The 18,547-nt window shown below is 36.1% G+C and overlaps 2 protein-coding genes across 3 annotated transcripts; one reads left to right on the plus strand and one right to left on the minus strand.

The window, feature by feature from the left end:
- Positions 1-553: 553 nt before the first annotated feature.
- On the plus strand, positions 554-8,956 carry LOC104090449 (ribonuclease E/G-like protein, chloroplastic). Of its 2 annotated transcripts, none has more exons than XM_009595544.4 (12): positions 554-831; positions 1,821-2,067; positions 2,183-3,516; positions 3,601-3,918; positions 4,051-4,092; positions 5,135-5,259; positions 5,404-5,551; positions 7,007-7,079; positions 7,689-7,801; positions 7,950-8,069; positions 8,336-8,491; positions 8,578-8,956. In XM_009595544.4, exons 2-12 carry the CDS (start codon positions 1,869-1,871, stop codon positions 8,743-8,745), a joined length of 2,796 nt encoding a protein of 931 aa, XP_009593839.1. In that variant the 5' UTR covers positions 554-831; positions 1,821-1,868; the 3' UTR covers positions 8,746-8,956. The 2 variants fall into 2 exon arrangements, with proteins under 2 accessions (XP_009593839.1, XP_070051385.1); XM_070195284.1 differs by lacking the exon at positions 554-831 and adding an exon at positions 1,633-1,737.
- A 958-nt stretch (positions 8,957-9,914) lies between these two features.
- Positions 9,915-17,731, minus strand: LOC104090447 (protein S-acyltransferase 10-like). Its single transcript, XM_033654607.2, has 11 exons — positions 17,399-17,731; positions 17,180-17,294; positions 16,527-16,601; positions 16,322-16,393; positions 16,030-16,170; positions 14,627-14,660; positions 12,627-12,736; positions 11,850-11,936; positions 11,072-11,155; positions 10,449-10,514; positions 9,915-10,220 (listed from the first exon to the last, which is right to left on the minus strand). Exons 1-11 carry the CDS (start codon positions 17,493-17,495, stop codon positions 10,043-10,045), a joined length of 1,059 nt encoding a protein of 352 aa, XP_033510498.1. The 5' UTR covers positions 17,496-17,731; the 3' UTR covers positions 9,915-10,042.
- Between the last annotated feature and the right edge of the window lie 816 nt (positions 17,732-18,547).

Raw genomic sequence — 18,547 nt, forward strand, 5'->3', positions numbered from 1 at the left:
CCAACTACCCTTGGTATATTTATGATTGCATTAGCATCTCGTGTTTAAATTTTATGTTACAAATGAAATCTATAATACATATAATATAATAGTCATTCTAAATTTTTATAGGACAACATATCTTATTTTTCTTAATTAAAATCTTCGATCGATTGAGAAAACATAACTGTCAACGTTCCTTGTCTTGCTAAGAGAACGGATTATCAGATTTTTGGAAATTCTTTTTTGACATTTGTAATTGTTAGGAAGCATTACCTTTCAAAACAAAGAAAAGAAACAACAGTTATACTTGTTTTTTCGTTAATAAAGCAAGAACGACGGATTGTGAAGATGATCTTCATTAGAATATGAACACATTTTCCTATTGTATATACCTACCAGTTTGATTCTTTTTTTTGGATATTTTCCTTCAAAGGGACAAATGACAATATAATCATTGATAAGAAAATCAGCACACATATGTCGAACCAAATTTAATAAAGAAGGAGAGCTATTAAGTTTGACTGATCACGAGAAAAAAATAAGGTGGTCATTTCTAATTCTCGCAAAAAAATGAGGAGAAAAAAAAAACTAGAGATAAGGTAATTACAATCTCAATAGACTAGGGTGTTCTTCTTTGCAATTTACCCTTTTATTGTATATTATTTTCTTTATTTAAGTAGAAAAAGAAAAATGGAAAAGAAAGTGAAAAAACCCAAGGGAAATGGGAAGGACCCGCTAGTCGCTCCTTATCTTTGAAGAAGCAGAGTTGGCCGTTCTCCTTGCTGTCCGAGGTACTAGATAAACAGCGCAGCTTCTTTATTGCTGAACAGTAGCTTAGCTTTTATCCAGGTTATATTTCTTTTATCTTCTCTCTATCTATTTGCTGTTTCCTATATTCATTTCTTAACCAGTTCTCCTCTATCAGCTTTCAATACTTAAAAAAGTGTTTGGGACGATTAAAATAGCTCAATTTTTCTGTGTTTATGCTACTGAATGAATGCTTATGCAATCTTTCTCTTCCTTCTTTATCATTTTGTTTTCTGGGGTTTCTCCATTTTTATGTGGGCTGGCCGCCGGGTGGTGTGGCGGAAGGGGGAGTGACGGTAGGAGTGCAATTGTGATCGGACACTTTAATTGAAGCTTTTGCATTTCGTTTATTTAGAGGAATTTCGCTCCACTTCTGTCATTTAAATATTAGTTCCTGACAGCAAAATCATGAAAGCATAGCCATTAGTCCATTCATGGCGCACTTACGTTTCTTGACAAAGTTCAAACGAGAAGAATGTATATGATTGATTAGATAACAAGTAACGAGAGCAATTTTACCCCATAAACGAAATTTTACAGTCAAACACTCACAGAGGACAATAATTACGTCTCTTGTTTCAGTTTTTTTTTTTCCATATTAAAAAAGTATAGAGTTCTGCCTCGCCAATTAGCAAGAACCCTTTTTCATAAATTCCTTGTTATGTCTTGATATTCTTATACCTAATTGACCTGATTAATCTGGCAAAAAGTTCCCTCATTTAACTCTAAAAACACTTTCTTCACGCTGTTGCACCTCCTCTTGAGAATATTTTCTCTAACGAGTTTTTTCTTGACGAGTAAATATGTTTTTCTGAAATCTTAAAGTACTCTATCTTCCACAAGTTGAGGTTGGCAGGTAAAAAAATAAACACCTTACGAGGAAAGCTAGATCACTCTCTATATAAGGGTAGTTACCCTTATCTCACAGATATTGCCTTCGCCATTCTGGTACTCTGAATGCTTTGAGAATGTACCAGATACTGAGTTTTGTTCATCATCTAGTGTGACTAAGCTCTTGTGGGTCTTAGCAGATACCGCATTCGGGAAATCTGAGATGCAACTGTTCTATAAAGGGAGATATGTTGACTTCGTCTGCTGCTTTATGCAAAGCTACGCACGATGTGTCTGTGTTGGTACCTTCTAAACAAAAAGGAAAAGTTTTTTCGAGGGACTTGTGGATTAAATCTCGTACAAGGAGGCCTTTGGGAAGCATATTTGGATCCTGGATAGTGGAGAGATCTATTCCTATCCGTCTGTTCATTCCAGCTCGTGCTAGTGGTATTACTTATGTTATACTATGATTTCTTTTGTGGATGAGTTATACTCGTGTGTAATCTCTCTGATTTATGTAATTATTTTGTTTAGATATTAAATGCTTCGAGTGATTTGGCAGATGGGAATGGTACTGCGAAATGCTTGAACAACAATTCTTCCATCCTAAAGCAGGTCTTGATTGATTTTATAGACGAGGATAGTTTTTTCAAAGATGAAATTGATACAGCTTCAGATTGTGGCAAAAGTTTTTCAACCGAAGGTCAGACCGTTGAGGAGCCATGGCTATGCGAATCTTCCTTGCTTCTTCATCATTTGGCAGAGTCAGATGCTCCTGTTGATTTCATTTGCGATGACAAGATAGTTAAGGGTCTTGACTGTGAAAATTTAGAATCAAGATGCTTAAATCAGTCTACACTTAGTGAGAATTTCTGGTCCAAGTATGAGGTAAATGCTAATGATGCTTCATCAGGAACCTCGTATGAAACATATGCCTATGTGGAGGAGCCGTGGTTACTTCAAGCATGTACCTCTTCTCCTAGTTTTGATGCTGGGACGGCTCCTGACGACTGTAAAGTTGAACAGTCAGATAAAGAGGATGAAGCTCAACCTTCATTTAGCAATCAGCTTGAACAATTAGCTCAACCTTCATCTAGCAATCAACACGAACAAATACCTGAGAAGTTGTTGCCTGTTGATCAAAATGATGCAATTTCCAAGGAAGACTCAGTTACAACAATTATTCTGATTAATTCTTCGGTATGTACTGTGCAAAGAATTGCTGTTTTGGAAAATGAGAAACTGGTTGAACTGTTGCTGGAACCGGTGAAAAATAATGTGCAGTGCGATAGTGTATATCTAGGAGTAGTTACAAAGTTAGTTCCACACATGGGTGGTGCATTTGTAAATATTGGCACTTCAAGACCCTCCTTTATGGATATGAAGCCCAACAGAGAACCGTTTATTTTCCCCCCATTTTGTCATGATTCAAGGGGAAGAATAATTAATGGTACTGTGGTTGACATGCTTGAAGAGAATCAAGGTTTTCCTGGAAATGAATCCACTTTAGAAGAAGTGGACAGAGATGAGATTGAAGATGCTGATATAGAGGACGATTCCATGGAATACATGGACAATGAGTTTGGGGAGCATGAAAGGGGTGACACTTGTAATATTTCAGAAGTCCTTTTAGAAAATTGTAATGGTAGTGTAACTGAGCATGGGCTTGAATCTCATTCAGAGAAATATCTGGAAGAATCCAGTGGGATTGGGTACCAATCGCAGAATCCAACTATTGAGCATACTGTGAATGGTAATAAAGTTTCACAAAGAGATGAAAGCAAGTGGGTCAAAGTCCGGAAAGGCACTAAAATAATTGCTCAAGTTGTTAAAGAAGGATTGGGCACGAAGGGCCCGACACTGAATGCTTATCCAAAATTAAGGAGCAGATTCTGGGTATTATATGTTTCATGATTCTGTCTCTCACAGCTGAAAGTCCATTTTTAGAAGCCCCAATCTAATTGGTTCTCCTCTTCCCAGGTTTTAGCTCCTCGCGGCAACACAATAGGTATTTCAAAGAAGATCGCTGGTGTTGAGCGCACACGTTTAAGAGTCATTGCAAAAACTTTGCAGCCTCAAGGATTTGGTCTTACGGTAAGGACAGTTGCAGCCGGTCATTCATTAACTGAATTGCAGAAGGATTTGGAAGGCTTGCTTTCAACTTGGAAAAGTATAATTGAGCATGCAAAGTCAGCAGCTCTTGCCGCAGATGAAGGTGTTGATGGAGCAGTTCCCGTTATGCTTCACCAGGCAATGGGTCAAACACTCTCTGTTGTTCAGGATTATTTTAGCGATCAGGTCTGCTCAATCTTGGTTCTTCCCTTCATGGATTGTTCAGTTTATTTTTGATGGAACTTCTGGTTAGGGCTGGCCTTCCTTAAATTAGCACGAATACATGTTATGCTTTCTTATGCTGGCCTTGATGTTCAGGTGAAGAGTTTGGTGGTTGATTCTCCAAGGACATATCATGAGGTATGGACTTAGCCATTTATCAGGCAGTGGAAGTGAAAAGGTTTTTGACCAATAAACGCAATTGCATGTCTTGCTTGGTGTTTTATGTTCCTTTGAGATAGTTTGTTATATGTGAGCATGGAAGCGGTTTTGATAATTTTCATTTCCAATGCTGAGTGGTTTTTGGAAATAAGGATTTGCAAATACTGGTGGTGAATGAGATTATTTTGGATTAGTAAGACCTCAGTGAATAAACTATTTAAGAAGTAAAGCTAGATTGTTTCAGTATTTTTTCTTAGTTTTTTTTTGTTGAAAATGTAATGAATATTTTATAAAAGAATAGCACCCAGAGTTTGCAATGGATGAGTAGTACAACAATCTGCAGTATGCATCTCAGTACATTAGCTACTTGTGAAAAGAGCTGCAGAAATTAACTTTCATTTTTATGCTAAAACGTGATCTGTGCTTTAAGTTACAACTATTTTCCTTTTTACCTTTCAAAGTATTTCTTTCCTTCCATACAGTCCACAGTACAGTCGCTGGTATAGTGTTCGGCAACTTTTTGTCGCCGTTTTTTGGTCCTCTTCTATTCCAACAATGTATCAGGTCTTGGACGATTTTGGCATGCACCATTTAGCTTGTTTCAGTATTAGCTCTCTGGTTTAATCAAGGCATTCTCTAACTTTGAAGTTTGAAGGTGACATTAGAAGAAAAAGCAAACTGTAGTCAGATATAGCAGTTTATTCAATTTATATCCGAAAGAAATGTCATGCTGACATATAAAGATAGTGAGGACAATATACATGATAGATAGACTTCAAATCAGTTGGTTTTCCTTACTCCTCTTTTTCATTAGGGTGGGGTTTAAGACAACTTCAGATCATGTTCTCATACTTAATAAATTTGGATCAATGCCTTTTATTGAAGCCTGTGGGCTAGCAATTGTTAGGGAACTGTTGAATTTTATTGTGCTCTAATATATATATATATGTATGTATATATATATATATATGTATGTATATATATATATATATGTATGTATGTATAACTGGGCTCTGTTCAGGTTACAAACTATCTTCAAGAAATTGCACCTAATCTTTGTGAAAGAGTTGAGTTGTACGGCAAAAGAACTCCGCTGTTTGATGAATACAAGATTGAGGAAGAAATAGACAACATTCTCAGCAAAAGGTGGAAATTATTTAGTTTTTTTCCTAGTACTTTCTTTTAGCTTTACATTCTTTTATGAGGTTATTTTAACTTTTTTGGTGAATCAACATATTTTCCTGTTAAAATGATGTTTCTCTTTAACCCTTTAATTTGTAAAATCTGCAGGGTTCCCCTTGATAACGGAGGTTATCTAGTGATTGAACAGACAGAGGCTTTAGTCTCCATCGATGTAAATGGTGGGCATTGTGTGCTTGGTCAAGGGACTTCACAAGAGATAGCTATTCTCAATGTTAACCTTGCAGCTGCCAGACAAGTATGTAGACCTGTATTTTGTTATGATTACGTATTATATTCCTAGAGCATTGATTTTCTGCACCTGAGAAAGCTGGTTACCAGATGCATTTGGGTAGTTGGAAAATAAATCGGGAGATGCTTAGAAAACCCTTTTCTGTAAATTAGGAGATGCTTAGTGTTTGATGTAAAGATACTTCGATCTTTCTGTTAGAGCTATATGCTTAGAAGATCCTTTTCTATAAATTCGGGCATGCTATATTGCTTCTCTTTTTATCCTGTGGTACATAAGGCGCCTGATTCAAGTAGTCATTTGTCGCTTATTAGTAACTTATTAGGGTACAGAACAGAAGAAAATTCTGTAAGGGGTCGTTTGGTAAGCGGGATAAGGTGGGATAAGATGGGGTAAAGTGTGGTACTAAATTTATACCATGTTTGGTTGATGGTATAAATTTATCTCGGGATAAAATTATACCGTCAACCAAACACGGTATAAACCTAGTCCCATACTTAATCCTGGATATCCCATCTTATCCCACTTTATACCATCAAACTTGGTATTATTTTATCCCACCTCCTAGGTGAAATAAATTATTCTAGGGATTATAATACCGGGACTATAATACCGGCATAATTTAGTCCACATACCAAACGACCCATAAATGATCTATTATGGAAAACTAACTTTGTTTAATAACGGAAACTACAGAGAGACCATTTGCAATATCATTTTGATTCTTCTATTGGTTTGGGAATATTGAAGGACATAGCATGTCACTTTTATTGCTAAACATCTGGTTTTCATTTTTTTGGATAACCGAGAAATCCCCGAGGACCGGTGTCGCACAGTTTGAAACCGGTGGATAATGGGTCTGCCCTCTACACTTCTCCTATTGAATACCAGGCTTTTGTCTATGACAATATTCTAACTCGTGACATGCGCCTAACCCACACATCACGCTCTGCACTCTTACTGCTTGGCCAAAGCCTTCACGGCAACCTCTGGTTGCTTTTCCACTGGTGCTATCTAAGTCACGTTAATTTGATTCAAATTTTAAGAAACTTGTGAAAAGAAAGGGAAAGGAAAAGGAAGAAACCCATAAACCAATACAAATGAGATGTTATATGCTCGTTTTTGCTTTGACCATAAGCTAGTATTCATCATTCTAATTCAAGAAATTTTATTGATGTCTCTTTCTCTGGAGAGTCGATATTATTCACTTTGGAACTGATACATCTTTGTTAGAGATATTGCTTCATGTTTGTTTGCTTACTGCATTTGTAGCTTCATTAAGGTGTCTCTGGTTAGATATGAACCTTTTATTCGAGGCTCCAAGCTAGTTACTGAAATGTATTGCAACATAAGGTTACTATGGTTTTCTTTCTATTTGTTATGTTTATTCTTAAGACAGATTCCAATGTTTAATTCATCATATGATAAATGTGGTTATTGAGGATATACTGAAATTATTCTCAGATTGCTAGGGAAATAAGGCTGAGAGATATTGGTGGCATTATTGTGGTGGATTTCATAGATATGTTGGATGATTGTAAGTAAACAGCTCTCCCTCTTTCTCTCTCTCTCTCTCTCTCTCTCTCTCTCTCTCTCTCTCTCTCTCTCTCTCTCTCTCTCTCTCTCTCTCTCTCTCTGTGTGTGTGTGTGTGTGTGGGTGTTCTTTAAGTGGTATTGATGCACAAAATTTTTGTGGTTCTGTTAGGCTAGACTTATTTTTCTCGCATGCAATAATATCGTAATTGCAACTGAAAATAAGAAAGAAAAGAGGGAGACGTGAAAAGTTATAATATTGTCTTCTATGCAATATCCGAAATTGAAGATATCTTTGTTGAATGCTTGGTAACTGTACGACATTACTTGTATTACATGACACCTATAGTTCACCAGCTAAAACTGGCACATAATCAGACTGAAAGTTGCATGATCAGCCCCAGCCTACATTGCTTCTCCCAAAACTGTATATGATACTAAGCTCATACCATATCATTTTTCATGATAGCTTGAAGTCAACAACACGTTATGAAGATGTAGTCCTCTTTATTTGCTTTATTTGGTACTGATGTGCTCACAAAGCATGTATACATGCATGACCATATGTTACGCAATTGTTTGAAAGTCTTGTTTCCTTTTATTTCGTCTTCAGCAAATAAGAGATTGGTCTACGAGGAGGTCAAGAAGACTGTTGAGAGAGATCGATCAACAGTTAAGGTGTCTGAATTGTCCAGACATGGGCTTATGGAGATTACAAGGAAAAGAGTATGTTATTTCGCTCTAAAGTTCTTTGTAATTTTATCAAAGAAGCGAACTATTGAATTTGATAAGTGAACTATTGAAAGTCATAATTACACTAGCTCAATTGTCTTATCTTAATCATGGTTGGGTGACTACATCTTCTACCTGACAGGTTCGACCTAGTGTGACATTCATGATCAGTGAACCATGTGCATGCTGTCATGGGACGGGGAGAGTGGAAGCTTTAGAGACTGCATACTCTAAGATTGAACGTGAAATTTGCCGGCTGCTAGTAAGTAAACTAAAAACTTAGAAATACCTTTTCAAGGTTATGTTCTTGGGTTTTCCTCTCGTTATTATCTTGTAAGTTGCAAAAGCTCGATCCAAAATCATGTAGTTCATTAACCAGTTTATCCATTTTTACCACTTTGTCTCCATTGTTCCTTCTTTTTCTTTGTTAATTTTCTTTTTGCATACTCCTAATTTAGCATGATTCAACATAATAACCGGATTTGCCAAAAATTAATTCTTGTTTTCTATGTTTCTTGTGTTGATCAGTCCACAATGGATCAGAAGGCAGACCCTGAAAACCCCAAGTCTTGGCCCAGATTTATTCTCAGGGTTGATCAGTACATGTCTAACTTTTTGACTTCAGGAAAGAGGACAAGGCTAGCAATCTTGAGTAGTTCTCTAAAAGTGTGGCTTCTTCTAAAGGTATGCTCAAACATTTTGTTCATTTTCATAATTAAATAGCAGTTTTGTTCTGTATTTGCTGATATCTGCAAGGTGTGATTGACCAGGTTGCTAGAGGTTTTACAAAGGGAACCTTTGAGCTAAAACCTTTGACAGGTGACAAGGAGTATAAGAATGGACATGAAACTGCTATTTCAGTGTTACGACCCACAGACCCCCCTCGGAAAAAACTCACCCTCTTCCCCATCAAAAAGTGGAAGAGTAGTGGAAAGTGATCTTGCTTCCTTTAAGAATCATCTGTACATGTCTCAATTCACAATGCAAGGTATAATTTTAGTAAACCAATTCTTTCGTCCTTAGGTCAGCTGTTTCCCTCTGAGTTTTTCTCCTCGGCTTGAAGTAGGTCGGTATAAGAAATAGCTAGTTTTATGAGAAACCCAATTTTGCATAGCATTTACAATTGGTAATAATCTGTTCCACTAATTATCTCGCCTCGCCTTTTTGCAAGCCACAATATAGACATTTATCTCATAGTCATGAGCTTTCGTCATGCTGTGATAGCATGATGCTGGATAGCATATTACTTTTATGTTTTCCCTTTAAATCAAACTCTTCATTTTACTTTTGAGTATAGACACTCTCCTCGGGTTTTCATTCAATCACGGCGAACTAGTGATTCAAGGGGCAAAATCTTTTCTTGATTGACTTAAACTTTCAGTGAAAACGATTGAAATAAAAGATGTTGCCCTGTGTACGAATAGAGGTGGATAAAAAGAGACTTAATTTACAGAAAAGCTTAGAGTCACGAATTTTCATTTAGTTTTCAGGGGATCAAGGAATGGCCTGTAGAAAGGAGAGTCGCAACTTTGAAAGCTAGAATATCTTTTGTTTATGGCAAACTTTTCACTGCCTTTTAGCATTGTACTCAAAGTTGGCGTTGGTTGTTTTGCTGGAAATTTGGACCTTGGTTCCTACCCTGTTATCGATTCTGCACCACCTTGCTTATGGCAAGATCAAGTGATCGCTCCTTTGCCCAAACAGATTTGCCTGGAAATGATAATGGGTGAAATAATGCGTATCAGCTCCTGTTTAGCCTCTCAAATAACATAAATGGCTAGGTTTATCACTTATTCATCTCAATAATTGCAGTCCTAGTTCAACCTGCGCAAGTCAGCCTATGGCATGGTACTGGGACTGGCAGCAAGCACGAGATGTCCAACTCTCAATTGCAGACTAGGAAAACGAGTAAAGATAGCAACTTCACAGCTGTAGTACTTTGAACACTTCTGCAAGTTAGCCTACGGCAAAATGTAACCACAAAGAGGATGAGAATACCTTGCACTCCAAACTTAACCGAAAACAAAGCAAGAACAATCCATCATTTGAAAGTATACATCAAATAAGCAAAACCAATGCCGCCCAAAAATAGGAAAATATACTGAAATCACATAGAAATGCCTGAATTGGATATCTCCATAATGTAAAAAAATCGATAATACAATCAAATGGCTATTGTAAATTTTCACAAGTGTACAATCTAGGGAAAGCTTAAATAGGATACAACAGAAGTGATTAACAGCAACATCGAGAGGAAAAGATATCCGAGCATGTATACGGTCTCAGCTTATCTTCAAGTTCTTGTGCTGTTGGAAGCGGTTCCATCCTATATTTGCTACTTTGGACACAACAGAACTCGTACAAATTTCTGCATGCTCCTTTACTAAATGGATAGACTCTTTCAGGAATGTTACTGCAAATCAATGCAAGTTCAAAATTAAGGCTCAAGGACAAGACAAATTCCTGATGAGAATACATGCCTCCATTTGCTTTTGTTATATAAATTAAATTAAATCACTCAAAGATGTTGACCATATCTGTAACTAGCATTGTCAGAGTACTAGCTGAAAGGAAAAACGGAGATATACCTGCCTCTACCCAGTAAATAGAATCACACAAGAATTTAAGGGAAATAACCAACCTCAGATATTGGATGCGCCGTCGTCTCACAAGCTCATAAGTGGTCTGATTTGTCAAAATTAGGTAGCTGGTTTAAGAAACATAAGTTCAGTCACTTTGGCTAAAGGAGAAAAACAAATATCTGCGGGAATAATATAAGCAAAAATATGTCGGCTGACCAAACTTAACATGTCAATTTAGTTCACTTTAAAATGTGGTAGATTTCATTTTCAATTTTCTGAAGATAAACTTCAGAAAATCTTCATATTTCCCATCTTATTAGGCTAGCAACCTAACCAAGCCAGATTTTACTCGCAAATTCTAAAGTTTGAGTAGCTTAGTGTAAATATGTTTCTACCTCCCTCACAAGACTGAAAGGCGGTAACCAGGCTTCCTATTCCATCTTTTCTTTACACGAGATATAGATTATCTTAAAGAAATCATTACATCCTTTCCCATAATTATAAACCCTGCAAGCCAAACAGAGGGTTCCAGATTCCAGAATCCCATATAACCCTTTTTTTTAAAGGGGACTAACACACATAATTTTAAGAACTTAAAATCTAACAAACTTCAAAAAATACGCAATTATATGCCAGGCAATGCTAAACAAAGAGTCCATATTCCAGTAAAGAGAAATCTTACCTATGGAAAAGTAAGAGGAGGAGAAGAAAGATGAGGCAGAAAAACAGAGTAACTAGCAGCATGATCATAATTGCATATAACCACCTGCAATGAAGCAATTATAGCATTTGACTTCAGATTCAATTAAAGATGAAAGCAGGATATAAGTTTCACAACAAGGCTAGTCTTTTTATGGTGGTATGTGTGTGCATTCAACAAACACATGTAAATAGAGATAAAAACAATAATCATGTCCACACCATCTTGACACATCAGCTTGAGCTTTCATGAGGATCCAGGCCCCTTCTTTAACTACTGTTTCCCATAGTTATTTTGTCTCTTGAAATTGGTTTTTGCAACCTTATACAACCAAAGTAGTGCCTTCTTCAAGCTTCTTACTTCTCAGAAGAGGATAAGATATTTCAAACAACAAGTCAAATATTCCAATATGCGCATGTTTACATTTCACCAACTGAAGCTTTTGATTTAGGAAGAATATACAACAGTCGACAGTTTTTAGCTTCAGCTAAAGCAAATGAATTTTATGAGTTGGCATCTTTCAATTTGGGTAGGAAAACTAACAAGTTCACAGGGTTCCCCTAGTTTTTTTGGTTGGGGGACAATGAAACATATTATCCTTCTCAAGTTCTCCTGATGCTCCCAAACCAACATCCATCTTTATGTACTTCAGGGAAGCAAGATATCATTAAAGGAGCAGAGGAGAAACATGTTTAAGGGCAAGAACCAGAGGCTAACCAGAAAAGCTCTTAAAAGATAAAGCATCATGAAAAGTTCATACCAAGGCTTTGATATGTCAGACTTCAAGAATTGAATATATAACGTGCCAGTCCAAAGGGATAAGGCTGTTTCTCCACAAATGTACCACCTGTTATATCAGGCAAGTAAATAAACTAGCCGAGACGATTTGCTTAAAACTCTAAAATTAAAGAAATAACATGCAGTGCATATGCGTCCCGACATGTAATATAAGCAGTTATTACCAGTTGAAAGTTCAGGAAAATCAAGCATCCTCACATGCTCCGTGCGTGTTTATAGATGAAGAAAAATACATATAATTACGAGAAAGTACAATATTACAAGTCCCCTACTAGTGTCTCTCATTGTGGTCTTAATACTAGAACCATGATCATGTCACTTCCACAGAACATATAATAATGAATTAGACAAATCAAAGTACATATATCTTCCAAGCCCACAAAACCAGTTCAACATATTCTTACAACAATCTTTAAAATGAACCAACATCCTCTTATAGGTGTCTTGAACTGATGAACTCTTCTGACAGGGATATGTCCCACCAATTCAAGCTAAAATTGAAGCCTCTTCATGAAAGCAAGAACCTCGAATGATACTTTAAATTCATTGCTTAGCAAGATAACTATGTTAGTATCATTTCTGGAAATGACATCAACAGTACAAGTTTTATGTTTTTTTTTAATATTTTTTTCGCAGGTACAAACAAACAATTTCAATCAAAATTGCAAGATTAGTTTACCGAACTGCGAGCAAGATACAAACACTGTTGGTGTATCAACTTAGTAGCATGGATGCTCACCAAAAACGGCAATGATTACCCTGTCCTATGCATGTGCCAAGCCAAACACAGTGATGATCAAACTGTAGAACACATTTGTCACAATCATGACAATGTTTAGCTCGTGGAGGCTGCAAATCAAGCAGCGTAAAAATCAAAATCTGTTAAACATAACTGCACAAATGTAGATTAGTGGAATTAAAAGTTCTAGGCACTTAACAAGACAAATAGTCACTGGATAAGTCCCATTATAGAAATTGATCTCCTGACATCAGTAACTTTCCACAAAATTACTAAGATAACCATAAAGTATATTGGATAAGTAGGAGTGCTAATATTAGGATAAGTACAACAGCTGACCTATAAATCATAAATCAAAAGATCATAAACCAATTGAAACAATTGAAGAATATATCTGCACTCAGCCTCATCTCAAGGAAAAGGGTTTAACAGAGGAAATCAGATATTGCAAAAGCTAAAGAAAAAGAACTAGATATGAAAACATGTCCACAAGTTTAGGGCATTGCTTATGTACAGGTGCTCACCAATAACTTTTTAACCTAAGAAGGTTGTGCATCAAACCCCCCCCCCCCCCCCCAAAAAAAAATTAGTAAGGGTTTGTTACTATGTGAGCACTGGAAGTGGAAGAGCTATTTGATGAGACCTTCATCAGATGATTGTACAAGAAGGAGCTAGATCGATTAGAGAGAAAAAAAAGGTAAATCCTTCTCCTCTTTGACAAGGGGTTAGCGAAAAAAAGGAAAAAAAGGAGCAAAAGCTCTAGAGTCTAGACATGGTTTACGAAAAAAGATATGTTCAACAACGATATGAAGAAGTCCCGGCCCTCTTTGAGTCTCTCCCTCACTCTTTCTCCTCGTTCTCTTCTTCCCCACCCTCTCTGTCATTCCAGAATCCAGATTCATCTTCAATATAGATACCATGTCCTACTCTCGAATAACTAAAAATTGTCTTATCAATTTTGATATCCTGATTAATTTCATCAAACCTCATTTCTTCTCTTGCATTTTGTTTTAGATATTTCGGGGCAGTCCTAGGAAGAAGAAGCACATTACACCATCAATGGAGTTACACATGTAATCAATGGCCTCTTTTACTTTAAAGAGCATATCTTGCATATTTTGCAACTTGTCTATTGGCGAGATAATGCAGATCTTTTTTTTTTAATAAAAAACATTACGTTAATTTTTTTTCTTCTGAAGGTGGGTTTAGTTTTTGGATCTAGTGTCAATGGAGCTTCTTGTGGAGGAATTAAAGATTATTTCAAAGTTAGATTTGCCAAGAAATATATGCTCTTAAGTTGAAAGAATAGTTGTTTAATGGTGGGAAGAATTTCAGCTTAAAGACACAATTTATCCATCACGAAGGAAATTGAAGCTAAGGAAATGGGTTGAAATCCGTAAAGAGAGAGCTTGCAGCAAAGGAAATTAAAATTCGATCCTTTTTCCTTAGAGAAACGTCATGTGTAAAGGAAGAAGACAATTTGATGACCCAAAAGACGAAAAGGCCCATTAGCTCATTTGTTGCTAGTGTGTTAATAGGGGTATTTTGGGTAAAACAAAAATTGGTAAAATGCTAACATACTACCTTCATGTAGTATGTTAGCAAAAACCCCATATATATGTATGTAATGTATATTTAGAGAGGGAGAGAGGGAGAGGGAGCAACTAATAGTTTGGTTTATCTCATAAGAATAAACATATCAAGGATGCAACGATCATAACCTGGGAAATACAAGGAGCTTCAAAGAGAGTAAATAGTATAATAGAATATCTTGGAAATATAAGATGAATGTTTACAACAGAAATATATGTTAGCACCATGTTAATGTCACAAGATTGCCTCATTTCCTTCTAAACCACCTAGGTAGTCAGTAGTATGCTTCCAGATCACGTCACTTATTTGGTAATCCAAAAATACTCCTATTATCATTAAGGATTACCAAAAGTACCAAAACACTTACTTTGCAGAAAAATAAAGACAAAGAAAGGGGGAGGTCCTACCTGCACAACATCACAGTAAGTGCAAGTCACACTTCTGGAAAAGAGAACAAACATTAGTTAGTACGGGAAACTGATGCTTTTGCTAATTGAATCTTACAATCTATAACTACACAACCAACATGGAGTCATAATTCTATCCAAAGGTGGTGCAAAAGGGAACATTAGGAAAGAAAAAACTAGTCTAACATTCGTATTTTTTCTTTTTATAACTGAGAAATCCCCAAGGACTAATGGTGCAAGATTGAAAACTTGGTGGATAATGGGTCTGCTCCTCTACCCTTCTCCACAACTACCAGGCTTTTGTCGGAAACAGGGTTCAAATCCATGTCATGCACTTAACCCACACATCGCGTGTTGCGCTCTTACCACTAGACCAAAGGTTGGGGGCAAAATTCACAAGGTAAAATATTTCCCCAGCAACTGACTTAATCACTATCAGAGTCCAAGTTTACCTTAAACCACAAGAAGAGCTAAACTCATTATCTAGGACAACCAAGAGAATTTACGGAGGAGAAGCTTATGCCAACATCTTCCACAAGCTAAGCACTCAGTATCTACAATGAATCTCTAACTACTTCCAGAAATGATGAACAAGCAAGGACGCGTTATTTGACATAAACTCATGACCAGAACTAATGACAGATTATGTACACCAGCTTCCTAATAAATTCATCTAGTTTCACACCAAAGTTTATACTAGTATTTTGAAGGGGAAATGACCAAACTTGACACTGCAGGCACTTGTATTACATGTCTATTAGTTATGGCTTTAAATGACCCAATAATAACACATCTCAGCAGAAAGCTTCATGATATTTTTTTTGATAAGGGATAAAAAAAAATATCATGAAAGATTCTCCTGAGATGTGTTATTATTGGGTCATTTAAAATGTTGTCCTTTGTTATTGAATGAAAGATTAGGCATTTCTCAACATTCTTAGGAAATCATACAGGGTAGTTACAGCTTCTCCTTCATATAAAAAGCTACTGCACACCACAGTTAGCCACTTCATTGGAATATACAGTTAGCCAATTGGGGGTATCTTATGATGCTGAGATGCCTTCTATATCTAAAACTATTAACATTTTTCTTCCAGATCTCATAGTTATATAAGCATCACACTGTTGAAATGGATAATGTGTTATAACAACTTTTCCATCACCATAAATTGTCCCCTATATCCTCCCAGTCCAACAAGTGTCATGAAATATAATAAAAGTAGATTTCAAATGATTGAATCAAACCTTGATATCCTTGGTTCAAAAATAATTTAAGTTAAATCGAACCACAATGTAAGATGAACCAAATAGTGCTATGGTAGAGGCTGCAATATAGTAAACGAGCAGCTGCTTTAGAGATAACAAGAAAAGCATAAACATGGTGTTATTCAAGTTATCCTTACCTAAGAGATGTTCCACTAGGATACATATCCATAACCAGCTTTGTCCAAGCCATCGTACCACGGCCTAGGAGATTCCTTCCTAACTGGTTCCTGTCGATTGTAACAACTACATCCATTTTTGCTTGAAGCAGGTTGTCTTTGCTTGATAATTTTACATCACAATAGGCAGAAAATAGTAGCAATTAGATAAGCCTGCAGAACTCTCTACATATTTACACTGAATATTTCAAAGATACCAGGAGAACTAATAATTTACTTTCCATGTAATGAACCAGAAAGGAAATTCTCTTACTTTGAGGTCATTGATGCCCTATTACGCGACATATCTGCCTCATTGACAACTCTCATGGCATCAAGAACGTAGCTACAAGTTCAACAGAAATTTTAACTGAGCACACAAATGCAACTTTACCGGCCCTTCAGTGAAGTAGCACTGAAGCTAGTAAAGACTAATAAATGGATAGTAAATCAAAAGGTAGAAGTGTGCATGAAATTACCCAGGAGAAGAACCAGAGGTGATGAAGTATTGAGCTAGTGTAGCAGCAAACAGCAGCAAATATATAATTGTGTACCTTGAAAGCAAGGAAGAGGGTCTCAGTGATTTTAGTAAAAACACCTAAATAAAAGTTAAATCTCTAAAAAATCATTAAGAATGGTCAAGATAGGGCCATTTTATTCGATTCCATCATTTTCCTTTTGAACCAGAGACTTATATAAATGGGATATATCTGTTTCTGTTTCCTTTTTTGGTCAGATTATCCAAATATAGAAAGAGGTCATTCTTTTTAAATTAGTCTAAAAAGTAAGTAGCAAGCAAAAAGACTCAATTTCATTTGTTCAATGCACTGTATCATGACAATCAATTCCTTCATAAGTTAGCTGCTAATGAATTAGATGAATCAAACAATGAAGTAAAGTGAGAGCACATTATTAGGTGAATAAAGACCCAATTTTTGCACTATATTATTGGTATTTGCCCTCAATCAAATCAATTCCTTCATAAGTTAGCTGCTAATTCCGGAAAAAAGACTCATTTTTTCACTGTATTATTGGTATTTCTCTCATATAAATCAACTCCTTCATAAGTTAGCTCCTAATTCTGAAAAAAGACTCATACTTTGTTTTCAAGAAGCAAAGAGAGAGCAATTACCATGGCTCTTGTTTAGTTTTGTGAATCAAATCTTCGCCAAAGACAAATATAACGGCCACATAGATCAAGTGCAGTATCACCAACGCTATTCTCAAGCAAAAAGTCGATCTCCGAGCTACAATTAAACAAGCAAAAGTTAATAATTCAGGTTTAAAAACTCCTAAATGTAAATATATGAAAATAGATGAATTGAAACAGTAAAAACGAAAGAATAGTTACCGGGATCGGAAAGACACGGGAAGAAGTGGAGACAACGGTCGGAGAAACGATCCAATATGTCGCGTGAGAGGCCGCCGCCGCCGCATAATGCTCCCATTTCTCCTTTTTTAAAATAATCATTCACTTGATAACACTTTTTTCTTCAATACACATTCCTTACAGTTCTCTGTTATACAATTATGCGGCGGCCTGAATTATAAGCTGCTGCTTAGTGTTTTCAGTTTAGTCAGGACTTACCGGAGAGTTGAAAAACAACAAATCTAGTCTAGAGAGATATAGAGAGAGAAAAAGAGTTTGGCTTCGGTCATCTGACGTTTGGAGCAATGCCTACTGAAATGACGAATTAACCCCTTTATTTCTTAAATGCAACACTAGGCCTACTTAGCCAAACATTATTGTTGGACAACCAAAAAAATAATTATAAGGTGTTACTAAAAATATTTAATATTTTAATAAATTATATATTTATCAGTTTTTACTAAATAAATATTTATTTGTCAAAATTTTATTTATAACTTTAACAAAGTAAGATTGAAATATTATCAATCTAACAAAAAAACTCGAAAACCCTATTAACCCGACAAAATCTAAACTAATCAATGGGTTCTTGCCCAGTTTGAAGAAGATAGAAGAAGAGAAAGAAGAGAGAAACATAGTGATAGATAAGGGCGTGTAAGGAGAGAAGGAAATGATTCTATTCCACTTAATTCATCTGTACAGTGAAGGAGTATATTTATACAAAGTAATTATACTATATTCTAACTAACTCTAACAGCTAGGATTAGTAGTTAATAACTAATTAACTAACACTAAAAAATTACATAACTGCCCTTTCTCCTTTGGCTATGTTATATCTTTCTCTGCACTCCCCCAAGCTAGGAACTGAAAACACATTGAGAACACCTAGCTTGGAAGAAAGATATTCATGCTGCATCTTATTGAGACCCTTAGTTAAAATATCTGCAGGCTGTTCTTCAGTAGATATGTATGTTGTTTTGATTAGCCCTTGCATGATTTTTTCTCTAATGAAGTGACAGTCAATCTCGATGTGCTTTGTCCTTTCGTGATAAACATGATTAGCTGCAATTTGCATTGCAGCTTTGCTATCACTGAATACTTCCACAGGTAGTTTGAAATCAATTTCCACTT

Source organism: Nicotiana tomentosiformis, chromosome 2 (genome assembly GCF_000390325.3).
Source record: "Nicotiana tomentosiformis chromosome 2, ASM39032v3, whole genome shotgun sequence".
Classification (NCBI taxonomy): domain Eukaryota; kingdom Viridiplantae; phylum Streptophyta; class Magnoliopsida; order Solanales; family Solanaceae; genus Nicotiana; species Nicotiana tomentosiformis.

Coding starts and splice junctions, on each gene's coding strand:
- LOC104090447 (XM_033654607.2), bottom strand. CDS start 17,495: ATGGGAGCATTATGCGGCGGCGGCGGCCTCTCACGCGACATATTGGAT. Junction 16,171..16,321: donor AGGGCATCAATGACCTCAAA/GTAAGAGAATTT, acceptor AAAATTATCAAG/CAAAGACAACCTGCTTCAAG. Junction 14,661..16,029: donor CCTAGTGGAACATCTCTTAG/GTAAGGATAACT, acceptor TCTCTTTTCCAG/AAGTGTGACTTGCACTTACT.
- LOC104090449 (XM_009595544.4), top strand. CDS start 1,869: ATGTTGACTTCGTCTGCTGCTTTATGCAAAGCTACGCACGATGTGTCT. Junction 3,517..3,600: donor AATTAAGGAGCAGATTCTGG/GTATTATATGTT, acceptor TCCTCTTCCCAG/GTTTTAGCTCCTCGCGGCAA. Junction 8,492..8,577: donor AAGTGTGGCTTCTTCTAAAG/GTATGCTCAAAC, acceptor GTGATTGACCAG/GTTGCTAGAGGTTTTACAAA.